We start from the raw sequence: 18,177 nt of genomic DNA, 5'->3' as shown, positions 1-18,177 counted from the left end.
CCCACTGTACTGGGGCTAAATGTGTATACACTTGTGATACTGAAAGGTGGTTGAATTACAATATTGACACAGCAGCGTCACACATGGGCATTGGTGAATAGTATATATGGGTTAAGTAGACTCTATTGTACAGCAGAAGAAAGCAACCAGCAATAAAGGCTCCAGTGCATATGTTATGTTCCCCCACGGGTTTTTAAGACCGCACCAGTGTGTTCTGCCTACTTAACAATAAACCAAGTCTAGGCTTCTTTCCATTTTTGCTAACCAATTTTCCAGTTCACCATTTTTTTCAATTCATTTCTACACTGTATGAAAACCAGTCAACAGTCTCTTAAGGACCATGTGCAGCCACAAGAGTGTTTTAAATCACACTGGCTGATTAGACCTCTAGTCAGGTGGAAATTGGGTGGAGCTATGCCATATAGCAGGGGTGTCAAACTCAATTTAGTTCAGGGGCGACAAACAGCACAATTTGATCTCAAGTGGGCCTAACCAGTAAAACAATAGCATGATAACCAATAAATATATTTTAAAAATCGAATTGAATTTCCTCTGTTTTAGTACATTATTAAAGCAGATAACAGCGGCACGGCCGTTTCGGCTAATGCTGTGTTCAAGGCAGGCTTTTGAAACCGTAAGTTACAGCTTCAAGTCACAACTACGACTTGGTAGCGTTCCAGGTAACCCGTAGCTCGTGTTTTTACCGTCCTGTTGTCTGTGAAAGTTCCCTATAACGGCCACTCGTAACTTCCGACCCGTGAACTCGTACCAGATCGAACTGGTATGACTTCACAGGAAGGAAAAACACAAAGTACGAGTTTCCTTGAACGCACCATGAGTTAGCAGCCCCCGCCCTTGTCAGGCATCAATTGGTCCTCGTGCTACGTCACCACATTCACGCGCATCCCTTGGCTGCACACACAGCCCTTCATGCCGTTCTCTCCCCTCATTGGATAACACTTGTATCCCACAAGGAAAATTTTCTCCTCGGGTTACAGCAGAGCAGAGTGACGGAGAGACTCGTGTGTAGGCTGAAATACTTCATGTAAGTGATTGCTGACGGAAAATAGGACTATTTAGGACTTATATTAACAAAAACATTCCACTGATATCTGCTTTAAGATGTTTACAGTTAATGAACTATCCTTTTACAAAACATATTATGAACCACCTGAAATTTCTTGATAAAAATATGTGAAATTTAAAATTTTCACACTCGGCAAATTCATGCTGAGGGCCGGATTGGACCCACTGCCGGGACAGTTTTGGCCCGCAGGTCGCATGTTGGACACCCCTGCCATATAGGCTACCTGATGAGGAATATGTCAAACTACATGGCCACATAGTCCTGAGGGATTTTATCAAGCTACAGTAAGTGAATAGAGGGATAGGCTATAGGTGCGTTTATCATTATAGAGAAGCCACGCTTTGCCATGTCGCCAACATTAGCATTAAGCAAGTGGGGTAAATATTTAAGGTTATAATACACAACTTAAGGGCAGATTGGACAGTGACTCGGTATCAGAAAGTGACAAAGCGGGCTGATGCTAGCTGGTTACCATGCTAACCTTGGCACAACGTTGAATCAAATAAAGTGACAAACGCAAAACAGGGGTTACCATCGGCATTGATTTCCACAGCAATGGTTGCCTTTTCTTGGTAGATCATCTTTTCTATTTTACCAAAAATAGAAAAGATGCTGTTGTCCACAGCAGGGTGATAATTACCATTACAGAGAAATACAACAGAGAGATCCGATTCATGTGTGTGTGCGCATATAAGACTGTGGGGTTCAACTCTGCAGTCCTCTCCATCAGCATCAGACCCACCCAAGAAACTTCAAAGTTGTTTCAAAGTTTAGTTCAAAGTTTAGTTCAAAGTTAAACGATAGTGTGGAGCCCCGCTGTAAAAGCATTAATGAATATGCCAAGATGCTAAAGAGAGGACAGAGTCAGGCTCTGCATTTGCTGCATTGCACAAACATGCAAGAAAGCACTTTCATGGACCTATGGATCCATGTTATCTGCTTAATGACTACATCGTTTTAACCCTATCCACAGCTCACAATGTTTCATCTTGACTGATAAGTAACCAGCTGTTAATGCTAATGTTGGCTAAGGCCCTGTTTACACGACAATGCACGCGGGTGAAAACGACTAAATATTTTATCGAATGTTCCTTTCGTTTAGACGGCAACAGCGTTTTTCGGGCTTAAAAACACAAAAAAGTGAAACACCACCCTTCCATCCAGAGTGGAAATCTTAAAAGCGCTCCACCATCGCCTTCCCATCTAAAGGGTAAAAAACGCAAAAGTCTGCTCCAATCTGCTCACATCGCGTACAGTAGGTGTTTACATCACAGGCATGTTTCAGTATAGGAAAATAACAACAAACATGTCGGATTATATCCGTCGGACCTTTGAGTTGCCCTGGCAGCTCTAATAAAGTCTTTACAAACAGTATTACTGAAAAGAGAAGGAGAAGGAAGGTTCTATGCACTGACTTTGTGGTGTTGTCTGCCACACAACATCACAAAGTCTGCACGCCCTGGCCACCTGCATACAACATAGAATTCTACAACCTTTTACATCACTGTACTGTATGCACGCAGATTCACAGCCCAAAAAACGCTTCTCTAAACGCGAAATAAAAAGTGAGAACGCAACGCCACTTTTGCATTTTCTGTTTCGATCCATCCGTGTAAACATAGCCTAAATTTACAAATAGCTCCTTTAATGATAAGTCTGACAACTACAGCCTTAATTTAGAACGTTTTCATACAGTATTATGTAAACAAATAGAAACCAGTAGCTGAATAGAGTTGAAATAAATGAAGATTTATTGAAAATAAGGTCTGTTCACGTCTTCCAAAAGCTGCTCCACTGTGTGTTCTGCAGCACAAATTAGGCAAACACCTAATTGAAATGTAATGACTTCTAAAGTGTTGATGTTCTACTACACAAATGGCATATAAAAGTGCTAATTCAGCTTTTAATCACAACCCAACTCAAAAGTTGCATTAGTGGAACTAGCAGCCAAGCAGGTCACAAAAAGCACATATGTGTATAGCAAAATATTGTGCAAGCAAGAAATAGATAAGTGCAAAGAGAACTGGGAACATATCATACTGTGCTGCAGAGAAAAAACAATCACAGGTTGGCTGTGCCTTGTAATGTGTGTTTGCAGTAAACATCTGTCAGATTAAAAACACATTTTTGTCTCCTCTCATTTGTTAAGATCATATATGCTCACTACAAACTAGAAACAGTGGGCTTCAGTGGAGGCTGCTGTATAATGTGCCTTCACCTTTGTACTGCTGTGGAGAAGCAGGCTCTGCACAGTGATCCTGTGTCCCGCAGGGTGATAATTACCATTACAGAGAAATACAACAGAGAGTAGGCCTGATTCATGTGTGTGTGTGTGTGTGTGTGTGTAAGACAAAAGAGGACAGAGGAACTGATATAATCCATACACTGGATTTCCTGTAGACTTGTGTGGGTGTATATTGACCACGTGGTGTTGTCCTGAAAAGAACAGAACAACAAAGTGAGGTACTACAGAAGAACCACATGTAGAGATTGTGGGTGATTATCAAAACAGAGATAATCTCAAACCACCTGTTGTCAGCAGTTCTCATAGGAGAACACTATGTTTCCAACATATCAGCAAGAGATTATTGACTTCATACTCAAAACAAATAGCTGATATTTTTGTTTGAAAAAATATTGCAGTATTAGTCCTATATGGTAGAAAGACCCAATAAGAGTACTTAAAGCCATAGCTCTCTACTGTGGATGTTTATCAGAAAAAAACTGAAAGATTGCACAGAGAGAAGCTTTCTGCTTTTTGCAAAAGATTTCATCTATAGATCTTATCATCTTTATTCAGAATTTCCATGCACAAAGGCACAAAATACATTATTATTGCCCATTATCAAACCAGTTACTGAAACAATACAAGTGTGTGAGAGGACGCTTTAGAAAGATAAATTGGAGAGGAGGGGTGTGCGTTCACTTTTTCCACCCACCAATCTTCTGGATCAAACTCACAATCTGCCTCTCTCGACTTTGTATTCCTCTCATTTCTCAGCTCCTGTCGCACTCCCTCAGGGGCAATAATGTCTTTTTTGTGCCGAGCGTAAAAATACATAAAAATGATCCAAGGACAAGAACAAAAAAAGTATATTGCTATGGTCACAAAAATTCTCTGTTAATTTTTTAATAAGTGGTCAGGTCATCCATAATGTTTGCCATAATAAATGATGTAATGGAGTGAATAAAAACACATTCTATTAGTAGTTATTATTACTAGGAACAGTTTGACAACTATTGGATTTTATTTTATTTTATATAAATTATTGTTTATTTACCTTTATTCACAACGATAAGGTCAATATATGTATAATGCAACAGCCACCAGCCAAAGTAATTGGCTGGTGGCTGAACAGCACCTCCAAAACAATTTTTTTTTTTTTTTAGACATTGGCCAACCTTCTCTTCCTTAGATAATTGTTTAACATTTTGGGAAATACATTCATTCCTTTCGGAGAGCTACATTAGATTATGACTCAACTAAAGTCTGCAGAGGCCGGTTAGTTTAGTTATTTTAGTTATTAAGGCCTCACAGGAAGTCACTGCAACCAGAAAGTCTGACACAGAACTGTTTTTAAAACCACAAATTAACAGATCTGTGTTCAAGGGATTAAACAACTTTGGTATAATTAGTGAGCTTCAAAGGGTATAGAAGATGTGTTTTGTTTTTCACCTTCCATTTTTGTTGTAGTTGTAGGGCAGCCAGTGTAAGCAAAGTGCCAGAGCAAACATCATACAAAAGCCTAGGAACAAAAAACAGATTTTTTTTTATTTCCTGGAGACTCATCATTGTAAGCAGATTCAAAACATTAATCCAACAGCAGCAATACTTTATGTAACCACTGCATTCAACTAATGATGCACCAGCTAATGTGACAATCACAGAATCAACATCCCACATCCTGCTGTTTTCTCATCGCCCTCCATGCTGTTCACTTCCACTTCTGACAGAGTAAGGGTCTCTGTCTCGCTCTCTCACACACACAACTTTCACACATCTGCATAGTTCTCTCTCACACAAACACAAACACACACACACACACTGTACATAAGTAGGAATAACTGTTGTCCCTGCCTCAGAACACTCTCATCAGGGATTACCTGTCTGTTTATCTGGAGATTAAACAGATTGCTCCCCTCCTCCACTCTTTGCTTACACTGCTGTCCTTCTCTTCTATATAACTCAAAAACACACACATGGAATATAAAATGCAACATACTGTATGATGCAACCAACATCAAGCTTTTTTTCCCTCCATCTTACAAATTTGTTGCTTCATAGTTGCTCTGTAACTGCATCACCAGAACGAATTGTTGGTAAAATATCCTGCCACACAATTCTCCAATACAGGTTTTATTATGTAATACTGTAGATCCTGGAATTGGAGAATTTGCTCTGACTCCCACAATGCAACAGCAGAGGTCTCTAAACACACCATAAATCTGTTTCACAACATAAGTATATTCTTGAGAATTGCCTATCATGACTCTAGAAAACAGCGTTTATAATGGTTGCACGACAAACACATAAAACAATCTTATTGCCTGCTGTTGTATAGTTTATCATATATGTTCCTGGTGGGATGTGTGAGAGGGTGCATGTGTCCTTCTCCCTGTGCCACCTCTGCACATCAGCACCTTTAGCCGGTGACAGGAGGAGTCTATATAATAGATGGGAGCAGACCCAGCAATAGCGATAATGCCAGTGAAGAGTGCAGAAGCTGGGAGCTTGGGGAGCTCTTAACACCTGCAGCGTCCCCATAAACAGCCCAGCACTGCAACAGGAGGGGATGTGATGATTCAAACCTAATAGTCTACTTGCCAACAATGAGTACCCGGAAATGTTGAGTACCCCAAAGTTTTATGTTAGAAATATATAGTATGGGTCCCCAGTATTCAGAAACTGCCGGATGCTAACTTATATATATTGGGCAATTAGCACAATTGACATAATTAGCATAAATTAGCATATTTTGCCTATATGGGCAATATTTCAACAAAATTGACTTGGCTGATCTGGGCAATATTGGAGTGGTTTTAGGGGTTATTGATGATGCTGAATCCATTTCTGACATTTTCAAAATTCAAAATGGCTGTCTAAACCGGAAGTGACCAGATTGAAATCCATCAAAATCGGCCCACTGGTGGTTAAAATCTGGTCACTTCCGGTTTAGACAGCCATTTTGAATTTTGAAAATGTCAGAAATGGATTCAGCATCATCAATAATCCCTAAAACCACTCCAATATTGCCCAGATCAGCCAAGTCAATTTTGTTGAAATACTGCCCATATAGGCAAAGTATGCTAATTTATGCTAATTATGTCAATTGTGCTAATTGCCCAATATATATAAGTTAGCATCCGGCAGTTTCTGAATACTGGGGACCCATACTATATATTTCTAACATAAAACTTTGGGGTACTCAACATTTCCGGGTTCACAATGGGGCCCTATGGGCTGGCAAGTAGACTATAACACTTGCTAAGATGTTTCTTTTTTGTGTTGTTCTCACCTCAGCTGAGCCTGACCTGAGGCAGAGTGGTGACTGAGAGGTTTCAGTCATGTCAAAAATCAACTGTCCTGACAAAGATAAACAATATGGTAGAACATTTTTGTATCACGTTTGGAGTCAGGTGTATAAAAGCCATACTTTTTTTTTTTTAACCAAAGTTGATCAAAAGCGGCATCGAGCAGCACCACAATTCATCAACGTAAGACTGACACGTTACCTGCAAAAGTTGATATCTCAAAGAAGATAGTGAAGCTGCTTATTTTCACATCGAGCAGATCTTAGCGGTATAAGCATTCCTTTAGAGTCATGTGTGGGGGTGATTTAAGTCAGAAAATCAAGTTTGGAAGTCTGGTAAAGCTGAGGAATGTGACAATAAATCTCTGTGGGATTTATGCTATGAATAGACCCGAACATTCAAATGAAATTATGAAACATGAAATAACTGATTGTTTTAAAGGAACAATGTAATATAACAGAATCGAGTTGTTTGGTTTTTTAAGGGTTGACTGAGAAAATCAAGACTGTGAGTCTTTGTTCAGCATCGACCTACAGCCAGGAGGTGGATAGCCTTAATAAAGAAAGAAGCTGCAGCTGGACTGGCTCTTTACATGTGCAGTGAGATAGTTGCAGTATGAAACTATTAAAAAGCATCTTTAGATGGTCAGTGGCTGCGGCTAACAAACACAAAGAAAAGACTGCGTTTCCAGGCAACACAGTTGTTGATGCTCTCCTCTATACAGTAAGTTACAACAGTCAGTTACTGTACTGTACTGCACATTGAAGTCCAACAATCTGCTCTTAATCCAACTTCTCCGCTTATTCACTCTCAATGTAAAAATCTATTCAGTTCTGCCAAGATTTTAAACAGTGAGCTGAACACGCTCAACAGTAGCAGCAGGGATGATTAAAAACACAAGGAATGGGGAGCACCCTTCACTAAAGCCAATGTATAAGTCAAAATGGTATTTTAGCATTTAGCATTTTGACCTAATATTTAGCTGTTGGTCAGTCGTGTTTACTTTGACCAGGGGTCCCTGGCTGATCAGGTAGGGTGATGCTAAATCTTAATTGTGGCCCTGTAATAACACCATTCTTCGTTTTATTGCATAGTTAAACATGACCCTGCCCTCACAGCCTCTGACCCTCGGTCAGAGATGGTAACAGTTTAGATGATGAGCTCCTTTCCGAATACAGAGCTCTCTCCTCCAGTTTCCACAGACCCAGATGCATAGCTTTTATTTTCAATTACTGCTTTTCACACTGTTGATGTCATCGTGCAATTTTCTTAGTCTGTAATAATTTCAACTATATAGCAAAATAATTAAATGAAAATATTTATAAATTGCTCTAGTGACTTGCTGTGGTTTTCTCTGAGAAAAAATAAGCCTATTGCCAAAATGGAGCTGTTTCTTTAAAGAGGAACTGGTTTGCTACATTTTTACCTCAATTAAACAGCTTTGTAGTAATTGTGATGGACTGATGAAGAAATGACTTGTAACTTGTTACGAGGGAGAATGCAGGCTCTCTGCCTTCCATGTAGCATCTCTTGGCTGAAAACCAACCCTGCAAGATCGGTGTCACACGGTGTCCCAGCTCTTGTCTCAGCAGCACCACGACAAAAACACACCTAACTTAACCCGTAATCTCTTGTTTATGACAGATAAGACTACACAAATATAAACATTGTAACTTTGTATATGATATAATGTTATCCACCACTCCATGGATTGCTTTCTCACCAGCTTCAAACAAATGCAGATAGCCCAGACGGGGGTTAGCAAAACAGCGTAAAAACGACCAGACTTATAGTTCCCCATTAAAATTAACTTCATTCATTAAAGGGACAACGAGGAGTTTTGGAAAAGCGAAGCGTTTTCACACTACATTTATGAGCCTCCGCGCACACCGTAAAATTCTTTTGACCGGCGCAAGACGGACTCATGTTTTCATTCATCAATAATTAAAGTCAGAGGTTCAAAGAGGTTCACATACCGTCGTAGTTCCGACCATAAACGGCGATTCAGCTACGTTATTCTCATGACTCGTTGCGAAACTGAAAGTAAAGAAACGCTGGTCGGCTCGACCAGCATCTCCGCCACCACTAATAGTAACAAAATAACGATAGAGACAGAATGATATATTTATCGAAAATGGGCCCATTAACAAGTGTGGGTAGCGGAGATTCATCCACATTAACGTGAGACTTTTTTATAACCGATTAGAAACTCCTCGTTGTCCCTTTAACTTAAATTCATGAATATTTGTCTATTTGCAGACAAATTGTTTTTCAGGTGAGAAACTACTTGCTAAAGAAAACAGACATGTACACATTTGTCATCCGGAGTATTTTTTTTTTTAAGTATATTTTTTTGGCGATTTTGCCTTTATTTGATAGCACATAGTGAGATAGACAGGAAAGGGGGAGGCAGAGAGAGGGGGAATGACATGCAGGAAAGGTCTGGCCGACGCGGGATTCGAACCGGGGACGCCTGCGTTGAGGACTATAGCCTCTACATGGGGCGGCCGCTTTAACCACTGTGCCACACACCGCCCCGATCCGCAGTATTTTTTTTAAAAGTAAAATCCATTATTGTTGTCACTCACACTTTCATTGGTGCAGTATTTCAAATATGAGAGACAGATTTAAAGGCAACTTTCAATTCTTATCTGACACTAATGAGGTCTGCAATGGCTGTAAGACCTGACAGAAACCTTCAGAGCAAAATAAAAAGCATCCTGCAGAGGAAGGCAGATCAGACTCCAGGATTACAGGGAGAATTGGTTCCCTGATGCCAGAGGTCAGCCGATAGTGGATTTTTAAAGACCAATAGAATAACGATGGTTTGGAGCAAGAAACGCTGATAATCAATCAAGCGGCCGATAGCGCATGAAAAAAAATGATGTTGTTGTAAGTGAAAAACCTGTTTTATTTGAACTGATAAGACACTGATAGAACATTTTACTGTATAAAGCTACAGTACATCATGTTTTTACAGATCTATAGATAGAGGCAAAACCAGGTTCACACCTTTGCAACTTACCATTTCATTCATATTTTATAAGCATGAGGTGGTTTTTGGTTAGATTTTTCTGCCCAAGCTGGCTATGTTTGGTTAAGGCCTGTTGGTTCAGCTGTAGGTCATCTAACCACAGTTTAACTTAGTTTGACATCAATCTTTAGTGTGTCAAACTCTGGTAAACCAATGCTCTGTATATGTGTGTGTGTGTACGGCGCTAACAAACACGTAGAAAGTGGGACACACACAGCACGGTCAGAGAGATTCTGCAGACTAAATGCAGGGTTGCCAGAAAACGTGTATTTTTAGGCAGCTTCTCTCAAAAACCTAATTGAAATCCTAGAAACACAATAATGTAATTTTGTGAAAAAATCAGCTTTTCTCCATCAAACACAGGACATCAGGAGGGAGAGAGAGGAGCCGCTGAAGATGCCTTTAGGTCCAGCTATGTGGTGCTAGCCAGTGTTGAGAGAAAACTCCAAGCTTTCTACATCAACCAAAAACCTTTTCATGCTTATAGTTTATGAATTAAGTTGTCTGGTGCAATAATATGATGTAGCTGTCAGTACCATAGGGAGGAGACTGCCATCGGCCCCATTAGAGCCTCACTTGTTATGCATAGTTGATAAAATGTCCCATTGCTCGACCTCTACTTGATACAGACAATCAGGATAAGCAGGATCTGAGAGTGGCGTTTAGAGCTAGAGAAGTCTTCTAATGAGAAGTAATTATGCTCACATGCACATGTCTATTGATGCATACGCCAGGAAGTCAGCACCAACAAATCAGCTCTTCATTGTCACACCACCTTTTCTTTCATTAACTCTAATCAGGCAGGTTGTGAAGACTCCTTGTGTGCCCGTAGCTCAACAAAATCCTGCTTTATTAAAGCCAGTGCACCCAGACCAGACAGGAGCGAATTACCACTCGTGTCTCTCCCCTGCTTGGAGTTTCTAATAATGACAGTTCCTCTTTCACTGTACTGCAGCCGTTTGCATTACGCATGGATGGAGGCAAGGTCGCACATTCGATCCCCTTAACTGCCAATTTGTCCCTTTCAAAGCATGCTTGATGATGGTCTTAAATGCTCATTATGTAACTTCTACCACTCAGGGTCTTTCAATCAAAACAATAACAAAAGGTGGCATTTGCAGATGCTGTGTGGGGTCATAGGAGCTGTTATCTCCACCACGATGGCCACAAGCTTCGCCCAGTTCCGCTTCCCTCAGTATCAGTCATCCTGGACATGTCTAAGAGCAGCCGAATTAGACACAGAGGTCTCCTCCACTCCAAAACAAACAGACCAGGTCATTCTCACCAGTAAAAACACTGACTTCACATAAAATATCACTGTTTCACCGACACGTTTGGCAGACCCTGGACATCAGGAAGAGGGCTGGGAGGCGAGACTGCCTAATGTTTCCTTGGCTTGTTTCTCTGATAACTTATGAACCAGACATTCAGGAGGTTTCACCTGCTGCCGACCTATCACAGAGGTGTTATCCTCTCCATAACCAATGGAGCAGGGGATTAAAACCACAGAATAAAGCAGTGATGAGCTGTTTGGTGGATGAGAGCCATCTCGAATGGGCTGTGAGCTGAGGTGCCTAATATTTGCCTGGCTTTTTTCTCACTTAATATCTATATGTCCTATGACTAAAATGCTTCATCTGTAGAAAATGCATAATTGAAAATTAATGAGCTGTAAAAAGTGTAGCTTAAAAATGTGGCTTGAAATTAGATAAAAGGCAATTTTGAGCTTCTTGCAGGCAACCACAATACTGACAGAAGACCAAATGAAACATTCAGACAATCACCAAGGTCAAAACATAGGATGAGAAAATATGTGATATGCGAGTCATTTTTTGATATTTTAATGTGAAAGTTACATTATATAACTTTACGTTCTGGAAACATCCAACATGGTTCCACCTCAATAAAAAAGTGTGGCTGGTTTTGATTATTTCACACACGAAGCGCCGTCCTACACAAGTCCAAAGTTTGACTGTGAATCTTTTTGCTGCAGTATACATAACAATCTGGATGCACTTAGTTTTGGATGGCAACACTGAAGCTACTAAAACGCCAAACTGATTTTTTGTTTCTGTAAGAGAGGCAGTCACAAAAAGGAACATGTGTTTTCCCTTTTTCCAATAATCACAAAAACATGTTAAACGGGGGGAAAAAAGCATATTTTCAGTATATTTGTTTGGAGCATCTGTACAATGTGAACACAAAAGAATATCCATCGATTTGCTCTATGAAAATTAACAAGACAGATCTTTTAGTTTCAAAAAATTGTATTTTCTGAAAAAAAATTTAGTTTTTTTTCTCAGAAATAAGATGTTCATGTCATGTCCTGTTCTTTTATCTTTGGAAATGTTGTGTTTTGACATATGACTCTACCACACTGTATATAATGGCTTCAATGGTCCGTGGCCTCTGCAGGACTCCTTCTGGGGATCAATAACCAACTGGATGCCTGACGATGGGAGGAGGGATAGTGTCACAATTATACACAGCTAAATCTGCCGGCCTTTTACACACTTACACACACACACACACATCAGCAGTGCATATCCACAGTCGCTGTGGAAACCATTCAAACCACTGTGAATCCTCTCCAAAATTATTTGAAGGGTTTGTGTCTATCTACAATGCAGAGAGAGAGAAAGAGAGAGAGACATAGAGAGAGAGAGAGAAAGTGAGCGGGAGGCAGTAGCTGTGTTATTTGTGTGGTTGCATTGTGGTTCGCTGTGGGGGTGTGATACTGCAGGTTGCTGGCAGACTCACTCGACTGCACACAGAAACAGTAAAGAGCAAGAGCTACTGTACTGATGGAGATATGGAAGGCCTTCTCTCACTTCATCCAACAAAACCCTCACTCACAACACTGCACAAGACTGAACTGAAATTCTCCCTGATTAAGATCTCAAATACACACACACACACACACACACACACACACACACACACACACACACACACACACACACACACACACACACACACACACACACACACACACACACACACACACACACACACACACACACCTTTTTTTTCTCATTATTTGCTTTATCCCCCCTGAGTGTGTGGTGATGTAGTGATACCCTTACAGAGCAGCACACAAGGTTTCAGCTGAGCACAGAGAGAAAATAGCCCTAATTAAACATCACAGCTGTAGTGTGAGTGTGAGACAGGTGGGGATGGAGAGTGAGACAGACAGTGTGTGTGTGGTGTGGTGTGTGTGTGTGTAAAGAGAGGATAAAATAAGATCATAATTGCCCGGCTTGCTAACATCATAAGAGACAGGTTTCATGCTTTCATCTATGCCAGTATTAGCAGTCGGAGCCATGTGTAATTTTGCCCTCAAAAGACATATCTGTCCTCCTTTCATCATCCTGAATCACAACTCCATTACAGTGAAGAAAACCTCCTCTTACTTTCCTCGTGCTTTGATTAAAACCACACTCTACAATCTCCTGGCTTAAACCTTCTCCTCCATTTGCATACATCTGGAATGAATTATCTTTACACGTAGTGTTCATTTAAAGAGACAGACGTCCACTGTACAAGTAGGTGGGAGATAAATATTTCTACATGGTGATTGGTGGCTATATCTGACCTCTCCTCAGCTCTCATGATCAATTGTGCATACACTCACTGTCTCTTTAATACTCTCTAAAAGTGTAAAAAAATAAATAAAATAAAAAGTCACTGCATTCCACTGTATTCATCTCCCCACATTTAAATGGGCATGATGCCTGTGCACACACATGAACACAGCTGCCAAGGCCAGCTGAAAATGGGATCAGAAAAAGAAATCACTCTTTTTCTCGCTCTGTAATTATTTTTCATCAAGTCAAGGCTTTTTTTCACATGCTGCTTTCTGATGCTTTGATTGAGACAACCCTTAAAATGATGCGAATTGTGACCATGTGCATTTCAATTTTTTTCTGAATGAAACGCATGTGCAAAATGGTAATTCAAATGTTTCCTAGCAACAAGATGTTGAAGCAATAATGCTTAGGCGACTTCCAGGGGCACCTATAGCCTACTAACAGATTTGCTTTTTTTTTTGTACAGTTCAAATCACAGATTTCTGAGGATGCTAAGATGTTAAATATTGCAGCATGTTGAACTAGATGAGGCACATCTGTTTAAAAATATTTCCATTTGAAGTAATATTCCATGCAAAGAAAACATGGCATCCAATGTATACATTTTTCATTAAATGTAAATAGATTTACTGGAGTGTATATGTGATTGGCTACATGTCTTCAAAGGGCTCTCATACTTTGCAGCCATCATAGGGTTAAACACAAGAACCTGTTGCTGCATTGCATCGCTCCTTGCACTGTTTGACTTGCAGTGTCATTTGAATTTTGAGCTGAAACCTTGTTTTGCTTCATCTTTTCATGTTTGCTGGCAATAACTTCATTGCATTCATGATAAAAATGTGACAGATTATTGGGTTCACTCTCAGATTACAGATCAAGTAGCCTACATTTTGTGGTTTGAACATTGTTGTCATTAGGAATTGGAAAAAACAGCCTACTGCTGCTGTAGTATGCTGTAACCACTGTCTCCTATATCAGCCATTTGCACATGTGAATCCTTGGGGGATGGTCACCTGTTCTGGGAGAATGCACTTGGAGCTCCTCTTGACACTGCAGGGCTTTTTGAAACTGTGGAGAGCAGAGAGGCTTAAATGCTCCACTTTAGTTTGATGCTGCATGAGCCATTCGCTCTTTTCAGTACATGGATGTCAGTTCAAGCACAAGGGATCTGGTTCATGTTGTATATATATTTATTTTTATTTTTTTACTGTGGTAATTGTTTTAACTATGTAATTAGTAATCTGAAAACCAACACTATGAATAGCCTCCAGAAACTGTGCTCCCCTTTGTTATGCATGTGTTACCATGTCTGTTCCTGGTTGTCAGTGGGCTGTCAGAGAGAAGTTGTTGAGGCAGGTGAGATTACATGTGGGAGCTTCTCAGGGTTTAGTGCACTGACGCCCTCCTGCTTTCTTTAAATCTCTCACCTGTTTCTCCAGCGCTTCCTTCCCCGTCGTGGACATCTTGGGCGCCGGCGCGCGCTCGCAGGTGCATCCTTCCAACAGGTAAATCCCGGCAGGTCGCGCGCTCTGCTCGTTCTCGAAGTAGAAGAGCACGTTCTGGTAGAGAGCGAAGAACTTCTCGTGCCATCGGCTGTTCTCCGCCGTCTTCTTGCTCAAATAGCCGCGCTTGGTTCCCTCTTTACGCGCGACCGCCGACAGGAACAGCGCGTGCCCTTCGTTGTAACGGACGCTCTTTTGCATTTTTATTTTTTATTTCTTTAATCGCACCAGGGTTTGGAAGAGAGGACGAAAATTGGGGGCAAGCCGTGAGTTCTCACCGTGAGCCCATGTTCACCGGAGTCTGCGTGTGAACTTTCCGACCGAGAGACGCGCGGCAGCTCAGCGGCGCCGTGGCGCACGGAAAAGTTGCTCCGCTGACGGAAGCGCTTCAGCTGAGGAACTCATAACAAAGGTGTTCGAGTCCCACAAGCACCAGAATTAATCCATACTGCTGGCGACGAAAAACAAAACAAAAACACGCGACTATAATTGAACGACGAGAGAGAGAGAGAGAGAGAGAGAGAGAGAGAGAGAGCGTTGTTCCCTCAAGTGGACAGACAGTGACACGCTCGCAGAGGAGATAAGCTGTAACCGGTATGACAGTGGTTAACTCTCTCTCTCTCTTACACACCACTCTCTCCCACTAGGTCTCTCTACTCCTCTCTCTCCGGTGATGGGTGCTGATCTTGGAGTTGGCTGAATTAAAGGCGGAGCGTGTGTTGGTTGTGTGTGTGTGTGTGTGTGTGTGTGGGTGAGAGAGAGAGCTAGTAGAGAGATGTAATGCAGATTTCTCTCAGAGGCAAGTGTTGTGATTTGTTTCTGCATTATTAATGGATTTGGGCCAAAGAGCAGACTAGTGAATACATTAATGGGTCATAAGATAAATAATTAAATAAATACATTAAATAAATACAATATTCAACCTTGCCCGAACCAATTTAACATCATTGTATTTTTCTTTTTTGACACTCTGCCTGGCAAGAGGAAATGCCTTATTTCGTACTTGAAAGTGAACCCTACAGATTTTACACATTAAAGTGTGTTTACAGGTCTCCGAGGCTCCACAGGGAGCTGCCTGAGTAGTTATACACTGGCGCCACATGGGACTGAGTCTGGGGGTGTGGAGTTAGAAAGTCATGAGCTTACTTGGCCTCTGTAGCCGAGCTCCTCACATCTGTTTGAAGCCATTGGTTCAAGGCAATGCAAGCTGCCACTCACCTGAATGTGCATTGTGCAACTCAACTGTTGGCCATAAAAGATGCAATGTGTAGGCACCACAATGTGGACGAGGTTGAGCAATGTGGGAAACAGAAACAGATGACATCTATGGTATTGATTTTTATCTTTCCTTATTTCTTCTTCATCCACCATGAGTTCAACAATGTTAGTGCAATACTAAAAAAGTGAAGTAAGAATGACAGGTGCGACAAGGTTGTCTTCTTTTGTTTATTCAACCACCTAACCAGATATTAGGAAACCGGTGATGAAAATGATTCAGTTCTGAGTCCACTCTGAAACTAATTCTTACTTCTGTGAACTTGTATCTTCTGCGAGCATCCTAATTCACCGGTAGCTTTGGCCGTCTCTCCTTTGTGTGTGTTGGTGGTGATGGTGTTGACCAGTATTGCAGCCACGTCAAGAGTCGAGTGACTTCTGCCACTCCATGAGGGATGATCTGTCCGAGATGCTCCAGAAGTCTGAGAGAAGTTTCTTACTCTTCCTACAGAGGCAGAGACAGAGTAATGTTGCTTTAACAAAACACTGTATATAAAACAATCGTAGCTCTATCCTCACATAGCCCCCTATGTGTCGCGCCTAAACACACTGTAGTCTGGCACAGAGCTGTGTGAGAGCACAATAAAATCCCAGTTCTTAACCTCCGACCGGCAGCTCAGCTCTCCTGTGTACGATTATTGTGTACTCAGCGTGGCTTCAGTCCAACAAAGGACAAACATTTCATATAGGGGGGATTACACTGACAGAGAGATATGGCTCTGTGTGTGTGCGTGTGGTGACGGATATCTCATATGGTGAGGATTACTTAGGAAGAGTCTAAGCAGCACTCAACTCCCAGCAGGCTGTCTGTTACAGAGCGAGGAAATGCCATGTACAAATTTACAGAGACAGAAGACTGTGTTTGGAAAAAGTGCAATATTCTGACGCTTTGACAGCAAAGGACTAAGAATTAGCCACGTTTCTGCCTCCTTACTCACTCGTGAGCATCCCTGAACATCTCTGCCAGGCAGTATGTGGTTTATCCTGGGAGAAAAAATCATTTCTCCATCAGCATGAAAAGGACATACATTTTCTCTCCCTTTCCCCATTAGTGCGCACGGAGTATTCTCCTCAATACTTGGAAAATAAATTAGCCGAGGGAAAATAAGATTTGTGCTCCCTGGGAGAAAATATGCAATGACATGAAATTTAACAAAAGCTGTTAAAGATTCTCAATTTAGATTTATTTAAAAAAAAGAAATTCTAGCACATTTAATACTAATTAAAATTGCCCTTCGGTTAATAGCCAGATTTGGCACATTAATTTAAAATCAAGACTTGGAGCAAGATGATTAAAAAAAAAATTCTGTCTTTTCTAAGCAGCACCCAGGGATTTTCCCACCAGACAACATCCTGCCATAAAGCTGCTTGTAGGTGTCTGTGTATCCTCTGTGAGACTCCTTGATGTCATCAGGTGGCAAACTCTGAGCTGCTCTTATTAATCTGTGCCCTGTCTGATTTTCCAGAAATATTGGTACATTTTCTGGTTCAGATGTGTCAGCGCAACCAGGAAATCAAGTTCACTTTAGCGTTAAAGCTTAAACAAACATTGGATTTAGTGTCGGTGTAGCTGCTTTGAGTTTTTATAACTTCATGACACGAAACCATCTGGCTCCATTTGTACCTCATGATATTTAAGAAACTCTCCATTAACACAGGAACAGGATATTTTGTGATTTGTGGATTTGTATAAACGGTATTTCAGCCATGTAGTCAAACACTTACAGGTTTTAAGAAGACCGGTTAAAAATCAAAGCAGCTAAATTCCCCATAATGCAACTTCTTATAGCTTTTGTGTCACGTGGCGTTCAGACCCATTCATTTTTGAGAGTCTGGTAACACAGAGGGGATCCAAACACAGGACACAGGACACTCAGGCAATAAGAACACAAGCCTAAATTCAATCCAAGCTCAACTTTTACCACAACAATATGCCATCTGGCAAAAATAAATGCATCATAGATTACCGGTGCATTTCTACAGTTTACCTTGTTTCTGTCACATGAAGATAAATAAAATGTTGATACACTGATAACTCTGCAGAGTTATAAAATCCTCTGTTCCCTACGGCAAATCCCTGTGCCTTGTTGTGGCCCGATAAGCCTTTGAATTTGGGGATTTCATTGTCTCACTGAGGCAATACACCCCCACTAACTC

At 41.0% G+C, this 18,177-nt stretch overlaps 2 protein-coding genes across 4 annotated transcripts in view; both read right to left on the bottom strand.

The window, feature by feature from the left end:
* The window catches only part of rasgrf2b (Ras protein-specific guanine nucleotide-releasing factor 2b), a 43,745-nt gene extending 28,253 nt beyond the window's left edge, over window positions 1-15,492 (bottom strand). The window contains exon 1 of one of the 2 annotated variants that reach the window (XM_085786378.1): window positions 14,671-15,492. In XM_085786378.1, the coding sequence (XP_085642504.1) occupies window positions 14,671-14,946 (276 nt within the window). In that variant the 5' untranslated portion in view covers window positions 14,947-15,492. The remainder of the gene's footprint in view (window positions 1-14,670) is intronic. The other variant, XM_085786377.1, reaches the window with a different exon arrangement.
* Window positions 15,493-16,177: 685 nt separating this feature from the next.
* The window catches only part of msh3 (mutS homolog 3 (E. coli)), a 37,818-nt gene continuing 35,818 nt past the window's right edge, over window positions 16,178-18,177 (bottom strand). For both annotated transcript variants that reach the window (XM_085786373.1, XM_085786374.1), the window contains exon 24: window positions 16,178-16,465. In XM_085786373.1, coding sequence (XP_085642499.1) covers window positions 16,381-16,465 — 85 coding nt within the window. In that variant the 3' untranslated portion in view covers window positions 16,178-16,380. The remainder of the gene's footprint in view (window positions 16,466-18,177) is intronic.

Source organism: Trachurus japonicus, chromosome 9 (assembly GCF_045865225.1).
Source record: "Trachurus japonicus isolate A0001 chromosome 9, Traja_1.0".
NCBI lineage: Eukaryota > Metazoa > Chordata > Actinopteri > Carangiformes > Carangidae > Trachurus > Trachurus japonicus.
Note: the sequence above shows the minus strand (reverse complement) of the source record. Positions and strands in the feature narration are given on the sequence as shown.